Source organism: Cyprinus carpio, chromosome A2 (assembly GCF_018340385.1).
Source record: "Cyprinus carpio isolate SPL01 chromosome A2, ASM1834038v1, whole genome shotgun sequence".
Classification (NCBI taxonomy): domain Eukaryota; kingdom Metazoa; phylum Chordata; class Actinopteri; order Cypriniformes; family Cyprinidae; genus Cyprinus; species Cyprinus carpio.
Window position 1 is genome coordinate 20,914,547 of NC_056573.1, and position 19,351 is coordinate 20,933,897.

The 19,351-nt window shown below is 38.3% G+C and overlaps 1 protein-coding gene across 3 annotated transcripts; it reads right to left on the reverse strand.

The window, feature by feature from the left end:
* Positions 1 to 19,197, reverse strand: LOC109103152 (helicase with zinc finger domain 2-like). 3 transcript variants are annotated; one of them, XM_019116500.2, is made up of 19 exons: positions 18,990 to 19,178; positions 16,756 to 17,343; positions 16,156 to 16,263; positions 15,537 to 16,057; positions 13,228 to 13,872; positions 10,604 to 11,396; positions 9,739 to 9,811; positions 5,448 to 9,537; positions 5,120 to 5,205; positions 4,405 to 4,542; positions 4,102 to 4,257; positions 3,879 to 4,023; positions 3,408 to 3,527; positions 3,045 to 3,237; positions 2,515 to 2,649; positions 2,224 to 2,445; positions 1,807 to 1,972; positions 1,521 to 1,688; positions 1 to 1,333 (listed from the first exon to the last, which is right to left on the reverse strand). In XM_019116500.2, exons 2-19 carry the CDS (start codon positions 17,272 to 17,274, stop codon positions 1,221 to 1,223), a joined length of 8,391 nt encoding a protein of 2,796 aa, XP_018972045.2. In that variant the 5' UTR covers positions 17,275 to 17,343; positions 18,990 to 19,178; the 3' UTR covers positions 1 to 1,220. The 3 variants fall into 3 exon arrangements, with proteins under 3 accessions (XP_018972045.2, XP_042633930.1, XP_042633936.1); XM_042777996.1 differs by lacking the exons at positions 15,537 to 16,057; positions 16,156 to 16,263; positions 16,756 to 17,343 and having other exon boundaries at positions 18,990 to 19,174; XM_042778002.1 differs by lacking the exons at positions 1 to 1,333; positions 1,521 to 1,688; positions 1,807 to 1,972; ... (5 more) ...; positions 4,102 to 4,257; positions 5,120 to 5,205 and having other exon boundaries at positions 4,404 to 4,542; positions 18,990 to 19,197.
* Between the last annotated feature and the right edge of the window lie 154 nt (positions 19,198 to 19,351).

A 19,351-nucleotide genomic window follows, 5' to 3' on the forward strand; every position in this document is an offset into this window, starting at 1 on the left:
ATCAGTTTGAGCTTCAGCTCAAGTCTGTGTTTATTGCTATATAACTGACATACGATAGTACATTTGTCAAAGCGTTTTCAGTTGTGGATAATGTAAATAGCAGTCCAGAGTGTAAAAAAAAAAAAAAAAAACAACCTTTAAAATCAGTAAAGGAGGCTTAGGTGAGTAATTTGATATAGTAATGTTGGTTTCGAATAATCAGGATTCTGAATTTGTAGCATAAGAACGTAGTAAAAAGAGTGTTTTAGTGGCAGATATCTTAATTTCTTGCCACAAAACCTGTAAAATATATTAAGATATGGAAGGTAGCTGGTATAAGCAAAATAATGATTTTATTCTACTCTTCTCTGTTTGTGCTGACCCCTGGTTATTAGTTGTGGGAATTAAGAAATAGATTTCACACATCAGCAAAATTATTTTATATATACAAGATTCATGAGCCCCATGTTAACAAATTTGGTATTTTTATCAAGGTATCCAGCACAAGTTACATCAGCGCAACAAACACCAGAGAAGGTTAATGCAGGTGCTTGACACATTTTGCAGCTTAAATGTTCAATAACTTCAAAGTCACTTTCTTTGTATACTCATAAATGTAAAACATACAAGCCATTAATAAATATATGATTTGTAAGACAAATTCTTTTCATAAGTGAATATAGCACTCATACAACTATAGTTGCTACACTTACATTGTTGCATTTGGTACTACAGTAGGACTGTGGTAAATTGACATTAGCCAGCAGTCATAAAAAAAAAATAATAATTATAATAATAACTGGGTTATATTCAAAGTAAAACAAAAAATTGAAATTAAAAAAATGCAGACATGTGCAATGATAGACCAAGAAATGGCTCAGTAGATCAACATTTACAAGTTTTAAAAACAAACCTTTTGTGGAAATGTATGAATCAAAAGAAATGCATCTTTTTTTTTTCTTTTTTTTTTCTTTTTTTTTTTTTACACAATCAATCAACAAGAGTTGGTATACTTATATGCAACAAAATATATGTAATTTCTTCTCTCAAGCTGCCAATGTTTTAAATTGATTAAAATGTGAATGGCTAGATTTTCAAATTTGCTAGTTCATTTATATAACCATAACAATTAAAAATGTGGTGGAATGATACTAGAAATTTAGACTGTATGGTTAAAAATATAATCATAAAAAACACTGAGTGTAAAATGCTTCAAGATCAATCCGACTTTAAAATCTGATTTAACGGACATTGTGTACTGTAATCTGGTCTGCAGAGACCACACAGCCTTGACCTGAATAATGTTTCAGTAGTTTCTTCCATGCTGTGCTGCAGTTCAGTACCACCTGATTGCCTAAAGCACAGAATCAAGTAAATATATTAATATCTTATAATAGTAAATTAGTAATGGTAGTAGTAAGGATTCTATAATTCTTTTCCATAAAACATTGTAATTTTAGGATATTGGTATATGTATTTAATCATTTGTTAAAAAACTATAATTTAAAATCATTCCTAGATGAATGTAATATAGGGATTACCCAGAATGCATAGCCCATTCTGTGCTCTTGTGATGCCCACATTGATCTGGTTTTCATCACCCACAAAGCCAATGTGATTGGAGAGCCATTCCCTTGAAGGTTGAGGTTCAATCTCATTGCTGGGGCAGGAGCGAACCATCGACAGAATCACATACCGCCACTCACTACCTGCAATCACATTATCATGTTCCTCATTTTTTTAGAATGAAGCTTGAAGATGACCACAAACATTAATAAAATTTTATGTTAAAGCACGAACACAAGAGTCTTCAATAAAAAGCATCACCTTGGCTCTTTGTAATGGTGGTGACTGTGACTCTCTCCATCTGGGGGTCAGTGGACTTTCTGAGTCTATCTCTGATCTGGGCCACCTGTGCATTGTATGGTGACAGAATGGCAATGTCCTCCTGCCTCACAATGCCCACTGACACCAGCTGACGACAAATCTCAACCTGCGTAAGAAGAACACATTCAAACACATCTGGGCTTCTAATTCTAACTTATATATAAATATAAGGTGATATGTAAGACAAAAAGGGGTCAATTAAATTTTTTTTTTTTCATTTTTTACAGTGGAAGTGTCAAGTTTATTTTAAGTGTATTATGAGGTAGTCACAAATACTGTAGGTTCTATTCAGAGTTTGGTGTCTGATGTAAATGGGGTACTTTTTTTGATAGTTTTCATATTTTATCTTTTACTTACAGCTTTCTTAACCTCTGCAAAGTTGGCTTTTGAGTTCTCGTTCCCCCGTGCAGTTGAAACAACCAAACTAATCTCTTCACCTTGTATGTCTCCAAACAGAATGTGTTTGCTTTGTCTCGTTCTTTCAGTTTCAATCTGTAGCACGCTGGTCCGTTCGTCCACTTTAGTTATCAGCCTACCCAGATAGTATGCCTCTGAAGGGAATTTGCAGATCTCTTCATGCTGAAGAAAGAATCCCACATTAAATATGTGTAAGTATAAATGTGGAGCATGTATGTGTTTGTCTTGTACCATTCTGTATTGGGTGTCAAGCAGTAGTGCTCTATCCATGTAACGTTCAAAGAGAGAGTGTGTCATGCCCAGTCTCCGCACATGCTCATTCTTCACGATTGGACGCAACTGCTTGTGATCCCCCAACAGCACGACCTGCAAGACGAGTATATACAAATGTATGACAAGGAACTGTAAACCCTCACAGAAGGTTCTGAATGAATAATTAAGCATAATGCTGTGCATGTGATTTTAAAACTTTATTCTGCTTCTAAGTTTCTGCTGTACTGTTTTCAAAGGTGAGCTGGTAAAGAGTTCTTTGTGTCCAGCAGCTTCCTGTGAATTCTTTGTTTAGTGTATTATAAAGGGCATGTTTTAAGGTTCAGCTTTCTTCCAAAGCCTAGTTTCAGTACTTTAATAATTTAGGCTGTGCAGGCAGTTGTTTTTTGGATTTCTAGGTCATGGGGTTTGCAGCAAGTTTTATGTCCAGTCTGTATAGTTCATATCGTTTTTGACTGACTTGTTTGTTATGGGTCAAGAGTCACACTGACCTTCTCAGGTTTAAAGCTGACCAATGGGACAAGCGTCTGGGGTTCTGTTGCCATGGCACACTCATCAATGAGGATCTGTCGTGCACTGAGTGTCTTGGTGAGGCTGGGGGAGGCAGCAGCCGTGCAAGTGCATAGAATAATATCATGCCTTTCCAGTTCGAACAAACGTGCAGAATTTAGCAGCTTTTTATATCTGAGGATACACACAATTAAGCATCATGCAGACATGCATTTACATAACACACATATCTAGACATATAGTTAAATACGGAGATGTGCTGAAGAAAATGATAATGGAGATTAAGCTAAAAGTAAAGGAAGAAAGGTGGAAGAAGCATTAATAAAACAGAGACTTCTACTTACTCTTCTATGTCTGCATCTGTCAGTGAATGGGGGTTATGAGCAATTCTCTTATCAAATTTCTTTATTTCTTGAGAACAAGGGTTATGACTCATTCGAATTCTGTGATGAAGTGTTATTTCCCTAGACAAAATAATGTGAAAACTGAGTACTGTACAGATAAACCAATGATCAAGAACATTAACATGCATACTGATACTGTGATTTCTACAGAAAGAAATTTGCAAAAACAATATTTCACACTGAAAAAGTATTTCATTAAGTTTTAACCCTCTGTGCTTAAAATTCCAGCTAGTGACAGTTTGTTCTATTTTTTAAGGCCATTTCATCATAACTCTTTCATTATATATTAATAACTGACAGTTATTATTATCAGTTATCAGCTGTCAGTTATCATTATTATAACTGACAGTACAATATCAAATATGATGTTAGGTGATCACAACATGGCAATTTTTAGTTCATTGGTAGTACTTGAGCTCAGGTTTAGATCGCTCTTGGCGCAGTGATTTCTGTGATAACTGAAGGTTGCTTCCGGGGTAGGGAAACTCCTGCATCTCCATCTGTCTGCTGTACACGCGTAGTTGTTTCAGCTTACGTCCAAACCTGAGCAGGTATTCTGTACACACAACACAATCAAATAAATACACACAAGTTTTTTCTTTACACAAATTATAGTTCTCAAAAAGATACTTACCTGCAACTACATCCACAGACTTGTTTGACGGTCCACAGTAAAGAATAACTTCTTTTTTCTCTTTGTCTTTCACCTCCTTCAGCTTCCAAGGATTCTTAGTGTTCAGCTGTGAGAACCAGTAGACTATGTACGCTCCTACAACTGTCTTTCCTGTTCCTATAAAGGATAAACAAAAGGCTCTTTTCAGTCACATTAAAAAACATTTAGAAAAATAAAAGTAAAATCCTGTATTCTGTATGGAATTAAAATAAAGATTAAGATAAAGATTAAAATAAAAAACTGTATATGGTCAGAATGTGTAACCTGGAGGCCCTTGAATGACGGTGAATTTGCTGTTCAGAGCTTGGTCCAAAGCTTTAAACTGGCTTTCATTCAGTCGAGGCAGACCTGGTGGTGGTTCCTCTCTCATAAGCACATGTAGATATACAGCTGGTTTAAAGCCTGTGGATTGAAAGAACCAAAAGTACATTAAAAACCAAGGGACTAATGAAACCAGTGTAATTGTATAATTTTTAACTCACACTGCGGTGTTAAAATGTATTAAAGCTAATAAGACACTAAAATCCTGTCTAGGTATATTATTAATAAATAAACAGAAGCATACTATATAAATCTAAAATTTAACTGTTTCTTAAGAAGTCAAAATGATGATGAATATGCTGTACTTCCAAAAAAAAAAAAGTACTGCAAAAGAGAAAGTTGTAATTGATGGCAAAGAACAGTGGGTCCCATTCACATACATATGAAATTTGCATTTGAATGTTTTCACATTAGCTATTGATTTACCAAAAACTTTTGAATAAAATGTATTGAAAATTTATAAACAAATTCCAGTAGGAACCACTGAAACCACACACTAAATATATGCACAGCTAATGAGAGGTCTGTAACCTGGGTCTGTATTATAGGTGTTTTATGTGTTTGAACTGGTTTTGAGGATGGCACACTTGCATTGCTTAAGGATCTTGCCGTTCATGCACTCACTCAACATATGACATATTATGAATTTAATGCATACTTTCTTTCGGAATCCGGTGTCTTAGTGCAATGTTCTTAACGAGTTCATTAGCCGCTGTTAAATTATTCACTGCACTTTCCTTCCGTCTGGATGAATCAAGCAAAAAAAAAAATAATAATAATAATTAGGCATTAATTTATAACTTTGCATCTAAATGTTGAACAAAATATATTTAAGAACTGATACATAAATATACAAAAATTAAATAATGAGATTTGGTGTAATACAGTATCTTGTAATGTAAAGGGTTTAGTTGTAGAGTATTGAACACTTATAATCTGGTTGTTGTGGTGTGATGAGTCTGTTGTACAGTATGTCACATGCTTACATCTCTGGAATGAGTTTTGGGATCACCTCCACTGTAAATGTGGCATTCCTCTTGAATTTTGGAATGTTCATGGATGCATATTTTATGATAAAGTGAATAATTTTGGACTTATTTACACTGTTTTCCGGTGGATCCAAACATTGAGTTGTCACACCATGTGCCACCCAAGTAAAAAATTCTGGATCCAGCTCTGACTGATCCACTTGGTTCTGCTTTCTGCTTTCTCTTTTTCGGATACAGAGCAAACACCTGGCCAGATTAAATTCAATTGCCCACTTCTTGACATATTCCACAGGCAGAGGGAAAGTTCCAGAGAGTCTGGAGCCATCAAAGGATGGCACCCAAGTTATGTGCACATTCTCTATGACAACACAATCACTATCATCTACAGCACTTGCCGCAGATTCCATGTCACATAGGGGCTTCCATGTCTCCACATATTCCTCTACATCCTTATAGTAACCTTTGGATGGGCGGTTTGCAAGTTTGGAAAAGCACTTAATAGGATTGTCGGTGTGTTCCACACAGATCTCAAAGCTTGAACTCACACTCAGTAACTGTACAGTTGGTGCCCAGTAGCCTCTGTCCCTTTCTGAGGTCAGCTGGACCTGCACAGTGTCTCCAGCTTTCAGATAGAGTGTGAAGTCAGTGTAATGATCCGCTTCAGACATAAAAGTGCAATCAGGATCAAATCCAGAGATATGCACTTCACTTGTCTCACTGTGATCTCTCACATCTGCTTTCAATACAAGGGACTTTGCCTCTTCCCACTGTTCGTCTTGTACTGCCTCAACAATGGCATGCCAGGTGCTTTGCTGTATCTCTGAACAGAACCTCAAGTTCTGCAGTGGTGTCTTGGTCATGCTCAGTGAGTATATCCGTTTTTTCCAAGTCAGTGTCACTTGTTTCTGTTTTTTGTCAAATATTGGTTGATCCTCAAGTTGTAAATTTCTGTACTTAACAGGAAGCTTGTCAGGGAAAGTTCCTTTGTCAAATGGAAATGATAGTTTGAAACTTTCACTGTCATGTCGAACAACAGTGACAAAAGCCACTTTGTATGAACTTTGTTTTTGTAGGTTGACTGCGAGATATAGTGACTCTGCTTTGCTTTCATACTCCCGTGCCCTCATTTCTCCTCTTTTACATTTGTCACACAACAGCTCAATGTCTGTCTGAGAGTACTCAACAGCACAATCACTGAGAACTGCATGCATGAGCCTCTGAAGAACCACATCTATGTACCGGCGAATGGGTGAGGATGCATGTGTGTATGATTCCAGATTTAACGAATAGTGCCCAAGTAAAGCATCTTTGCAGGAGAGAGAACGAATGAAAAAAGCTTTACTGGTACTGGCCCTTAACTGAACAATTGCTGGAGCTAACTGTGGATGAATGTCATCTGTAGAAATGAGATCAGCCATTCTGTAAAAGTCACATGTCAAAGCTGCTGATTCAATCTTTTGCCACACAGATGTAAGAATGATGAAACTGCCAGAGTTCTGCCCAATATTTGAATCCAGATGTTCCTCCAATGCATGGAGGAACCCAAGCTCCTCATTGTCTCTCTTCAGTCTCCCCACCAGTTCAGGCGAAGCTGTCACCGGATAGTTAAAGGTGTTCGGAAATGGAGTTTCTTGATTAATCAGCTGATCACTAGCTTTTTGAAACATTAGCATCAGCTCATCCATCATTAACCTGCACTTGCTGTATTCTGATGATCTGAGATCATCAGGACTGTAACTGTCCACATGTCCAGAGAGTCTCTTTTGCTTGTGCTCAAGTGCAAAATGATAAGCCACAAGGATGCAGCCTTCTAGAGAATCACACTTCATCTCATTTTCACCTGGCTGGTTGATGATGCTGTCAGTTTCATTGTAGGACAATGCCCTGCTTGACTTTATGCGGGAAAGCACCAATTTTTGCTCCACTAGTTTGCCTTTTTTCTTTTCCACTTTCAGAATTAAGGAGATAGCGCGACGATTTTTGCCTGGCATAAAACTCCACATGTTTGATTGTGCACTCAAGTTCTGAATATTGTCCTCAGACATATAGCTAAAAAAATCTACTTTGTGAACACCAATTTCAAAATGACATTCAGAGTCACTGACAGAGATTGCATGTCGAAGGTGGCTGGGGTTACCATCAGGATAAGGATTATTGTTAGGGTGAACATCTCTAGACCCTGGAGAATACACAGTGAAGGTGATCATGTTATTCAGGTCCAGTCGATTTCTGTCAATATGAAATGTCAGGTGCGAGGACAAAGGAACTTCCATATGTCGATCACTGATCATCTTTAATTGTTCTGCCATAGGAGGAGCCTGACACCTCAGAGGAGTGCAGAGTTTAGTGTCTGTGTGTTCTGTCAGAAATTTTGACACTTCATGGTTAAACATTATGTTTAACTCTTCAACCATTAGATTTGCTTCTCTCTCCCCTGGCTTCCGGTGTTTATCAGGTTGGGCATAGTTCCAGTCTTCTTTAAGTCGTGCTTTTCGTTGGCTTCTGGCAAAACGGTAAGCCACCCTGACACAGTCCTCCAAAGTATCAAATCTTAGCTTGCCATCACACTGACTTATTATATACTCAGCCTCCTCATAGGTCAGCTGCTTTTTAGATCTGACCTTAGAGAGGTGAAAGGTCCTTTTTATGATAATGCCTGTTTGCTTTTCCACTGTGACAATTAATGAAATGGCTTTACGATCTTCATCTGGCAGAAGACTCCAAAAAGTGGTGGCAAAATGTTTTGGGAACATGAATGTAGGTTCTTTTCCAGGATCATAAAAAGTTGCTCCCATCTCTTTTGCAAGGCTATCAAGTGAACTGTCCTTAGACACAAAACTAGCCACATCTGCAACATGAACCCCTATTTCATAGAAGCTTCCCAGATTGTAAACACTAATGGCATCATCTAAGTCTCTAGCTGTGGGTGGATCAATGGTAAAGGTTTGTAAACCTCTGAAATCTCTTCTTTTCTCGTCATCAACTCCATCAGCTTTCATCTCTGGAAATGTATCCTCTTGCAGTAGAGGAGGAGGTGTTAGTTTGAACTCTGATTTTAAAATCTCAAGTCCCTCCTCTAAAGATGTCCCAATTGGTAGAATATCCATAACTCTGCCTAGCGGAAATAAACAGTGTTCTTTCCAGTCCAAAATCTGAACAACAAAAACATAGTTCTGTTTTATTTGTTCATCAACACGAAAATTTCTTGTTATTGTCCAATTGCCGTTGGCATACTTCCATACTGGAATAAAATTGCGAGTCTCTTTCTTTGTCAAGATGCGTATTTTGGTGGTGTTGTGATTGAGGGGTATCATCATTTTTGGCACCAAATTTTTGTCAGTGTTCTGTGTTCGTTTGTGATAATTTTCATCCTCTAAAAAACACACAAATTCAGAGGATGTTGGTTGTCTATTTGTGAAACCTAAAACTCTCCCAGTAAGAGAGCCTTCATCATCTCGACGAGTCTCAACCACAACTTCATCCCCAGGGAAAGTCATGCCAATGTTTTTCCTTCCTTTAATATGAATGTGTTCAGATGGATTGTCATAAGGTACTACATAACCTGACTGGTGTCCCTTCATTACCAATTCTCCATGCTTGTACATAGCAGGGTGTTTCCTGACCAGCTCCAAAAGGTTTTCTTTTTCAGAGGAAGAGAATAAAGGCCTCTTTTGTTCGTTCTCTTCCTCTGAGTCCTGTACATCAGAACCATAGTCATCCATCTCTTTCAATATAGCATCAGTTTCAGCCTGGAGAGGTACAAAAGTCTCAGACATTTCTACCTTTTCTGTCTTCTGAAATTTTGAAATTTCCAATACTTCCTGTTGTAGGACATCTTCTGTAAAATTATCTGGTTTCATGCTGCCTTTGCTGATGCAATGTTTTATGTAAGACCTCCAGATTTTTGAGCACTTTCCAAAACAACAAAGAGCACCAGCATCTCCAACAACAATCACCAGTGATTGGGCTCTGGTCAAGGCAGTGTTCAATGCACGAATGTCATCAAAAAACTCTGGACAGCTTGACTCTGACAGAAGTCTGTCTCTTGTCTGAACTGTTGTTATGATGACGACCCTGAACTGTTTCCCTAAGGACACAGAAATTTAATAGGAAAGTTGTCATTTAAAAAAACAACAATAATAAATAATTAAAAAATGTATGAACAGACACAAATTGTGATATTATTGTGAAATAAAAGGTAAGGCTGAGATTATTTCACTTTTTTCTCGATTAATCAAACATGTTTCCTGAGCTTCAGCAGACAGTATTGTTCTAAACCCCCCAGTACCTTGAATGTTTGCTAAATTTTGAACAGACACATGAGCTTCTTTCTGGCGGAGATGATTTTTGATGACCTCAAGCTGAAGAATTGAAAGAGACAGGATGTTTTGATGATGTATCAGTATTGTGACTGTAACAGAATTCAAGCCTTTAATAACTATCATTTTGTCACTATAATTTCGCAGTGTTTTTCTAATATTTCTTCCTCAAAATGACAAAGAAGTTTAAATCAAACTGTTAAGGAATTATAACCGTTAAGAGGAAGCAGATTTGTTAAATTCCTTAGATTTCTCATCCCTGCATGATTAATATTAACAGTTGGTATTTAATTATTGTTCATAGAGCATGTCACCATACAGCACTTAGGGGCCGTTCACACAGAATGCGTTTTTTAATTCCAATGCGCTACTTTTCCATTGTTCTCTTATGTACACACGCTAGACAGACGTGTATGATCGTTGCGCTCACGTCTCATGTCTTTTGAGGTGTCTCACACATGAGCGCCACATTTTTAAGACACTGTGTCAAGTTAAGAGAATTTCAACTTTTTACACACAGCGCTGCTCATCAATGTTAGTTCCGAAACAGTGGACCAATCAGAAGACACTGGAGGAGGGGCAAGCATTGCAAGCTTTTGTTTAGCAAGTTAGCATGTCAACTGTTTTACTTGATGGAAACATGGTGGAGGGGACACTGTTATATCGGTTACTGGATCATATCTCAAAAGTGCATCTCGAGACCCTCGCATTCTGCACTGTGCTTTTTTAAAACGCAAATATGCATTCTGTGTGAACAGCCACTTACAGTATGGCATTAGTTTTAGTCATAACTCATTTGCCATATGTCAAATTTATAAATGCTTTGAATTGTACCTGTTGGCCTTCACTAAGAACACAGATTTGCTTTGGCTCTTTATCACCCCATTCCACTGGCCAGTCAGTCAGAAGCTCTTGCACTATGTTTATCACACTGTTGACCTCAGCAGGATTGAACCAAGACATGGAGGTGGAATTCAGATAGCATTCTCCTCTGATATGCTGAAACATCAGGGGTTGTAACCTTGGGTGGGGAGGGACCTCTCCTTTGGCTTTGATCCCATCACTCACATAGAAGTGAGTGGATACAAAGTCCACTATTTCTGCAGTGGAACGATAGTTTTCGTTAAAGATGACCCTGCTTTTCTTGGCAATGTTGCTGCTCTCATCCTGGTAGAAGCGGAAGAGACGATTAAGCAATGTGTGTTCTGATCGTTTGTCATCGATTACAGAAAAAAGTTTTGGAGCCATCTGCATATGGTCTCCTGCTATAACCACTCGAGTGTGTTTGTCTGCTAAGCCAAGAGCCATGAGTGCTTCACCCTCTAGCATCTGAGATGCCTCATCGATCAGAACATGACTGAAGAAACCTTCAGGAAGCCTCAGCTCACGGAGATGCCTTGTCATTGATGTGGTGGTTATAATGATGCGGTGTGACTCTAGATCAGAGCGTGCTGGGAGGATGAAGGACTGTCTATCTGGAGAGCAAAGACAATATTTCTGAGTGATGTCATCAGTTGCCTTGATGGAGGCCCCACCTCTGTTTGCCTTTATCCTGAGTATTTTGAGGTTTGGGTGTCCATTTGCAATGTATGGATGGAAGTGCTCTCTGACATATAAGTCTGCAGAACTACAGGAAACAAAGCTCAAAAATTAGATTTCTTAAATGTACATTTAAATTGACAGGAGCTTTTATATTCACAGGGGAAATATTGCAAAGCAGATCTATACAAATTAAGTGTTGCCATCTCGATTCCAATAAACAACTGATAGTACTGCATTTTATAGACACATAAGTAACTTGTTTATACCATTCTTTTGAATAATGAATTCTGATCTGGTCAGTTCTGTAGTCAAGTACTTTTGTATAATGACCACTAAACTATAATTCTGTCAGGACCACTATCGTCAAAGATGATTGACACTTAGCATACAATTTGGATTAGCGGCATAGTTCTGTTCTGGGTGTAATAACAATAATCCTTCATGATGATTTCATGCAAAGAATCGACTTGGGTCTTCCTTCAAGTTTCAAAGGTTTACTGAACGTTGTTACACAATACAGATAAACAAATAAACTCCAGTCAAAATCTGTGTAGATCCATCTATACATTAAACATCTATACATCTGGAGATACTAATGGCTCTTACACTGGGCAAAAAACTCCCTGCCCAACCATGTAGTCTGTCATGAATGAGCAGGGAAAGCAGATATTACCCCCTTAGGGTAAACAGAACGGAATCAAATGCAGATATCATTAAAGGGTTACTCCACCGCAAAATGAAAATTTTGTCATTAATCGCTTACCCCCACGTCGTTCCAAACCCGTAAAAGCTTTGTTCGTCTTTGGAACACAATTTAATATTTAGGATGAAAATCGGGAGGCTTGAGACTGTCCCATAGACTGCCAAATAAATAACAGTGTCAAGGTCCAGGAAAGTAGGAAAAGCATCATCAGAATAGCCCATCTGCCATCAGTGATTCAACCGTAACATTATGAAGCGACAAGAATACTTTTTGTACACAAAGAAAACAAAAATAATGACTTTATTCAACAATTCCTCTCCTCTGTGTCTCTCCAAATCAGAGTAGCGCCATTTTGGCAATTCTGAGCTGTACGCAAATGGTGTACGCTCATCTGTGTCAGCCGCGCTGTGCCGATGCACTGTTTGCTTTGAAACCAAAAACGTATCCTTGTGGCGCGGCTGACATAGAAGAACGTAAGCCATTTGCATACTAGTCAGATTTGTCAAAATGGCGCTACGCTGATTTGGAGAGGAGAGGAATTGTTGAATAAAGTCGTTATTTTAGTTTTCTTCATGTACAAAAAGTATTCTCGTCACCTCATAATGTTACGGTTGAATCACTGATGGCAGATGGACTATTCTGATGATGCTTTTTATACTTTCCTGGACCTTGACACTGTTATTTATTTGGCAGTCTATGGGACGGTCTCAAGCCTACCGGTTTTCATCCAAAATATCTTAAATTGTGTCCCGAAGACGAACGAAGCTTTTACGAGTTTGGAACGACATGGGGGTAAGTGAATAATGACAAAATTTTCCTTTAGGGATGGAGTATCCCTTTAATGTTCCTAATGACATAGTGTAACAACATATTCAAGATAAAAGAGTCTGATTCAATAAGGAAAGCCAAGTCCTGACTGTGACGAAAGGAGGAGTTGGGGATGGAGGAGGGTAATTTGCTCCTGAGCAAGCAATAAAGTTGCTGGATAATACTGAATAGACTTTATATAGGAATGCTGTGATTGGTGTTGTATTCCTATATACAGTAGACGTGGATCAGCTGAGAGTCAGCTTAACTCACGTGACCTGCCAGAATTAATGCTACGCTTGATTTGTTGTATAAAGTCTGATATCATTTTTTGGTTTCTTTCTTCTCACATAATAATGATGTAAAATGAACATAACTTAAACATATTTATAACTTAGTAACTTACCTGTTAGTATATGTACAGATGAGCACTTTGTTTTGAGAATGTAGGGCCAGCTTTTCTGCTGCTGAGGCGAGACAGAGTGTCTTTCCAGTGCCAAATGGCCCATATATCAGCAAGGGAGGAGCCACTTTGTTGACCTCGCACTTGCCAAGGATGAAGTTCAGGGCGATTTGCTGCTTGTTGTTCAATTCAGACAGTTTGGTTATGCTCACAGGGACACAACAGTTACTGAAGTCAGGCAGAACGTTGTGCAAGTCTGGTAGGTGGTCAATAGCCTGGTGTATCTGACAGAACGTCAGTCTGTCCAATTGAAACTGAACCTCCATTTTACACCAGGTTTCTCTCCTCAGCTGTAGCTCAGACACACACTGTGCACACAGATGAAGACCGATGTGACCCTCACCAGCAGCTTGTTTGAGCACCAATGCCTCGTACACATGGTTTCTGCGATCTACTGGCAGACTGGCGTTTGCTGGTATGCAATTCACCAAAGCCATCTGCACCCCTCGTTTAAGCATCAGCCCTTCAGGAGAGTCTGGTGTGAGAGAGCAGGATACCTTCAGAGTGGAAAAGAGCTTCCCTGCTGCAGCATAAAACTTTCCATCACTCAACTGGTCAGAGAGAAACACACTCCCACAAACATTTAATCTACAAGTGTGGAAAAAGAAAACAGGACCAACCATTAATATATTGCATATGTAAAAACAGAGGAAATGAGCATGAACAATTAAATATCCAATATCGATCAATTATAAAATCTCTAATATGGGCTATAACCCAATATGACGCAGATATACAGTGTATCCCTATTGATAAACAATTTATTTACTTTTGGATTGGTCTGAAGGTCACAGAACCAATTTGGGTGAAGACTATATAGTCTTCACCCAAATTGGTTCTATGTGATCTTCAGACAAAGCTGTGAATTTTATTACAATTTGTGGAAAGACTAATTGTTCAAAGGTCTTTTCAGATCAGATCAGTATGCCATATTACACTGCTTTTTAACCAATGAGTTTTATGACCAGCCATAGTCATCTGTAGTAAAAAGATATCAGAAAATAATTAATAGTGGCTACACACCCTCAATGTTTGTCACCTAATTATTTAACAAATAGTAACTAGTGCCTTGGTGTCCTTTATGGATGAATCACACTGTGATTTGGCAGCTTTTTCAATTTGTCAGAGTTCAAAAGAGTGGCAATTGCATTGCCACTGAGACATATCAAAGTAATGGGAGTATTCATAATGGATTCCACCTAACAGATTTGAAAGTTAACACCAACTCATATATCCACCTCTTCATTCAGCAAACTTTTCATACTTTTATACTTCACCACCTTAGCTATACATAACAGCAACAGATTTTTAAAGTAGCCCAGCCCATGTTTTAACCATTCATGGAAACGGCAATTAACTTGTTAGAAAAGAATGCCTTTAATCTTTGGATTTCAGTTTCAGTTCAGTTACTTTCATATGATTATACCCGCCTAGTATTATCGAACTCAGAGGCCATTCCATGCTGTGATATCAATGCCTCTGATCCCTGAATGAGTTCAAATTCCAGAGTAAGAAGCATGTAATTACAATTACATATTGTATATTTGTTTCCATAAGGATATAACCTCTCTAGGAACTACAGAACCAATAGTTATAATAGAATCTAACTGTGAACCCAAACCAGAACCTGTTTATACACCTCTCCATCTTATCTATACATTATATCAAGATGTGTTGAACTTTGCCCACATTTTATACTATCATTAGAACAGGCTTGAATTTGCATTTAAAAAGAAGTAAATATGGGCAAACAATGTGTCCTTGTTTAAAAATTATAAAAGATCCACCTTATTTTTAACAGGCACAGCCAAAATAGTGGTTATGCTGCTTGATATTACAAACTGGTGTTTGTTGTGATTTTATTTGAACTTATTATTGCAATCATAAACATACTGGTTAGTAGCGTATATAGTCTTACCATTTACTGCAGCTGATTCTAAAGACTTAATTGTTTTCAGCGTTGTTGATTCCCTAAACCAGGGATGCTCAATCCTGTTCCTGGAGATCTACCTACCTGCAGACTTCAGTTCCAGCCCTGCTCCACCACACCTGTTTGTAATTATCAAGTGCTCCTGAAGATCTTAATTAGCTGTATCAGGTGTGTTTGATCAGGGTTGGAGCTGAACTTCGCAGGAGGGTAGATTTCCAGGAACAGGATTGGGCATTCCTGGCCTACAAAATACTGAAACTAACACTAACCCATAACCCAGGGGTGTTTCAAGTGGTGTACTATTTCTACAAACTATCTGTACCTGCTAATGAGCTTTTCCTGTGCAATTTCCTCTCTGAAAAGGAAGTGGTGTGCTCTTTCTCTGTAATTGTCACGATGAAGTGGGGAACTGTGATCTGCATAGGGATTGAACTGTAGGTTAATCTGGGGCGGTTTGTATTTACTAAGTAACTGCTCGTCCTTCTCCTTTCTGGCAACGAAGGGCACGATAACCCTGTTTCCACTGTTCCAGCGCTCATCTGATAGAATCTCAGCACATTCGCTCTCTTCTGCCTCATCTGGCTGGACATGGAACTGCTGACCGACTCTCACCTTCAGTTTCCTGAGCAGAACCGGTCGCATATCAAAGTCAAATACCAACCACTGCTCATACACACCGGGGCGGAATGACAGAAAAGACACACTCAGCTGGTAGGAGTGAGAGGAGCGAAGGTGGTGGCCTGCAATGTATGTGATTGGGGGGAAGGTGTTCTTTAAACTATCACTCAAAGAGAAAACAGCACCATTTTCTGCTTTCAGTAGAGCCACATGAGCCAAGGACCTCTACACAAACACAAATACACACAAGAAACATCAGTAACTATTGTGCAATATGGCTGAGTGTAAGATGATGCTGGTTAGTGCAGGTTCTGATTTCTGACCTCAGTGGTGATTGTGAATTTCCATCTGATTTCACTGTCTTCTTGTAAACAGTCCAAACAGAGATTCTCATCATGTGTAACACACACATCATCCACCTGCTCAGAGATCTGCAAAATACACATATATGTGTCTAGATGTAGATTAAACATTTAATTGTCGATTTTGTTCCTTTTTAAGTTAGTAGGTAAGTAAAATAATTCAAGGGATGGTTTACCCAGAAATGAAAATTCTGTCATCACTTACCCTCAAGTTGTTCTAAACCTGTATAAGTTTGAACACAAAAGAAGATCATTTTGAAAAATGTAACAAAACACAGCCATTGACTTCCATATTATATTGTGAAAGTCAATGGCTGCTGTCAATCGTTTGGTTATCAACATACTTAAAAACATCTTCTTTTGTATTCAGCAGATGAAAGAAACTCACACAAGTTTGGAACAAGTGGAGAGTGAGTAAAGGATGACAGAATTTTCATTTTTTGGGTGTAGTTTACTAACTTGAAAAGAAACAAAGTTGTATCTTTAAAAACATTAAAGTTACATAGTTGTGCATTGTTGCATTAAGTGCAGTTTTCTTGTGCAGATTTTCATTTTACTTACAATAAGTATCTCATTGCTGCTGCATCTGTATTCTTCCAGGAGTTTCTCCTGGTATGATGAAGGCTCATGAGTGCTCAACTGACCATCTCCTTGCCTGCTCTGTTCATTAAGTCGCTTTCTCTGAGTTATTAGATGAATTAATGTTTCACGATCAAGGTTTGTGTGTTTTTGTAAGTTCCACACCGCGGCTTCTTCTGGACTACTGGCAAAAGTGCAACTTTCATGATGCATATAGCACCCGATATCCTCCTTAAAGTACCAACACACTTCATATCGACTAGGTTGTGGGTAAGCGGGCCGCATAGACACAGGGCTCCATTTGTGACCCCTGACCTTTGCTCTGACTAGCAAAAGATTGTGAGAACAACGGTGAGGTGTTGCTATGATGGAGTAAGAAATGCGTGTCTGTTTATGAGTACAGGCATTACAAGTAGCTCTCAGCTCATACATCTGCATGAACTCCTGCAGCTGAGCATCTCTAGACTTTACTGTAGACATTTCCACCGAGATACAAGCCATAAAATATACAGTCTGGCATGAACGTCTTCAGCTGGCACTTACAGCTTCAAATACTGCTGTAGATTCAGCCTAAGGTGAGGAAAGAGAAGAAAAGAGCTCATCAAGTGACCCCTGTTCTGCTCACATAAGAGAGTATGCAAATGTAATTCAAATTTATAAAAAAATAAAAATAAAAAAAAATACTGCTATATTTAGACCTTTGACCAGCTATAGGAAAGTAGAAAGATAAGCATTCTGTAATTGTCGGTCAGAGTTGTTATGGTCATGTGAGAAAGAAAAGCTGGGGGTGTACAATACAAGGTCAAGATTATCATGCACAGAAGACAAAACAAAATACTTATTTTCCAATTTGGCAAGTGCTCACAACACCTAGCAACCAGATTTAAATGGTGTGAAAAAACACAAAACAAGGGAATTTATCTCCATAGAACAGGTTTTGGGTCAGACAGCATTCAGACTGATTACTGTAGTTAAAACCTCTTTAACCTGAAGCCTGTGAATGGCAGTATGCTGTGTATATTTGTCAGGGTGGATAAATAGGAGTTGTAGGACATGTTAGGTTTATTTCATGTCAATATGGTAGGGGAAAAAAAGGGCTTCAGATCATGTAAACATAATTTTAGGTCAGTGTGTGTAATGACAAACTCTCCAGAAAAACTATGCAAAGTACAGTACCTTTGTAAATCTTGCACAAATGCATTACACAAAACTTGCATATACATAAGGATTCATTTCATTGCATATTTACCTTCTGGTACACAGCCAGGGGTCAGATATCAAAATGTACATGTTGTTGCTAAGCAGCTCTGCCTAATTATGAGGTGATCGCTTCAGCCTAGAGTAAACACTTTTTTATTAGTGCCCAACACTCATATTACCATCATATATCCTCATGTCACAAGTATGCAGAAGTTTTTGTGTTGGCACCAGGAAATACTACTAGTTTGACTACTTTTGAACAGACAGTTGTCATTTTAAACTAGGTTTATCACTTCAGACACTAAAAAGGGAGATTCACATCTTACCACACATCACATTCCACACATTCACTACCATGGAGAGATAGGGTGTTTATAGAAGGAACAGTCATACATTATTTCCTGACTGTGATTACAAAGGAAGAGAAAAGTTTACAAAGAAATGTGCAGTGAAATTTTGAATTTGAACATGCACTTCACATGTTATAGCATCTTTTTGCACGACTTTTATGTAGCCTCTTTTAAAGCATAAGTTGGAGAGTTTGTGACTTTTTCGGTTGGATTTACGCACTCATTAAGTTATCGGATGATGGACTCTATGCATTTGGCGCTACACCGTTTCCTTCATCATTTGAATTGAAATTTTCAGTCTGAATGAACATGTTTATCTTATGTTTATATTAACGGTCATAATGTCTGTACTACCGTTACGACAAAATGTCAACAAATAGAGCTATTTCTTATTAAGAATACTGTGAATGACCCTGTTGTAAATTAAACTACACTTGCTGTTGAAGTGTCACACCCAACGGCTGATGCAAGGAAACAATAACATTGCATTAATAATGAAAATTCACTTTAATATAAACCCAGGCAGGCCTATAGTCTATGGAAAATAAAAACAGCGCGCGCTGTGCAATTACACGCCTGACATAAAATTGGCACGCCTGAAACGGAACGGTAGGCTACCCATCTTTTCCACACAAATAACACGCTTAATTAATTTTTTTAACCTACCTTTACATTTTTGAGTAGAGAAACGTGAGGTCACATGCACTCGAAACCATCTCCATCAAATGCACACCTCGCAAAACCAACTTCATCATCCTGTACTCATCTTTACCGTCGCCGCTTACTTGAGTTTCGTTTTCCTGGGAGTAGGCTATAGGAGATCGTCATTGGTCATGTTCGCCCTTCCCTTTTTCTGTTTGCATAATGACAGAGCGAATGTAAAAACAAATGAGTGTCCATCCATCATGTCTGTCTCGCTCACTTGTTTATAGTATAAGATAGAGGAAGTTACGCCCCTTAAAATCAATGTGGATTACTTTTAAACATATATTTAGATGTAGGTTTAGCATGTGCACGATAATGATGCA

Coding starts and splice junctions, on each gene's coding strand:
- LOC109103152 (XM_019116500.2), bottom strand. CDS start 17,274: ATGGCTTGTATCTCGGTGGAAATGTCTACAGTAAAGTCTAGAGATGCT. Junction 3,528..3,878: donor CGATCTAAACCTGAGCTCAA/GTACTACCAATG, acceptor TATTTTGTCTAG/GGAAATAACACTTCATCACA. Junction 2,446..2,514: donor TTGACACCCAATACAGAATG/GTACAAGACAAA, acceptor TTCTTTCTTCAG/CATGAAGAGATCTGCAAATT.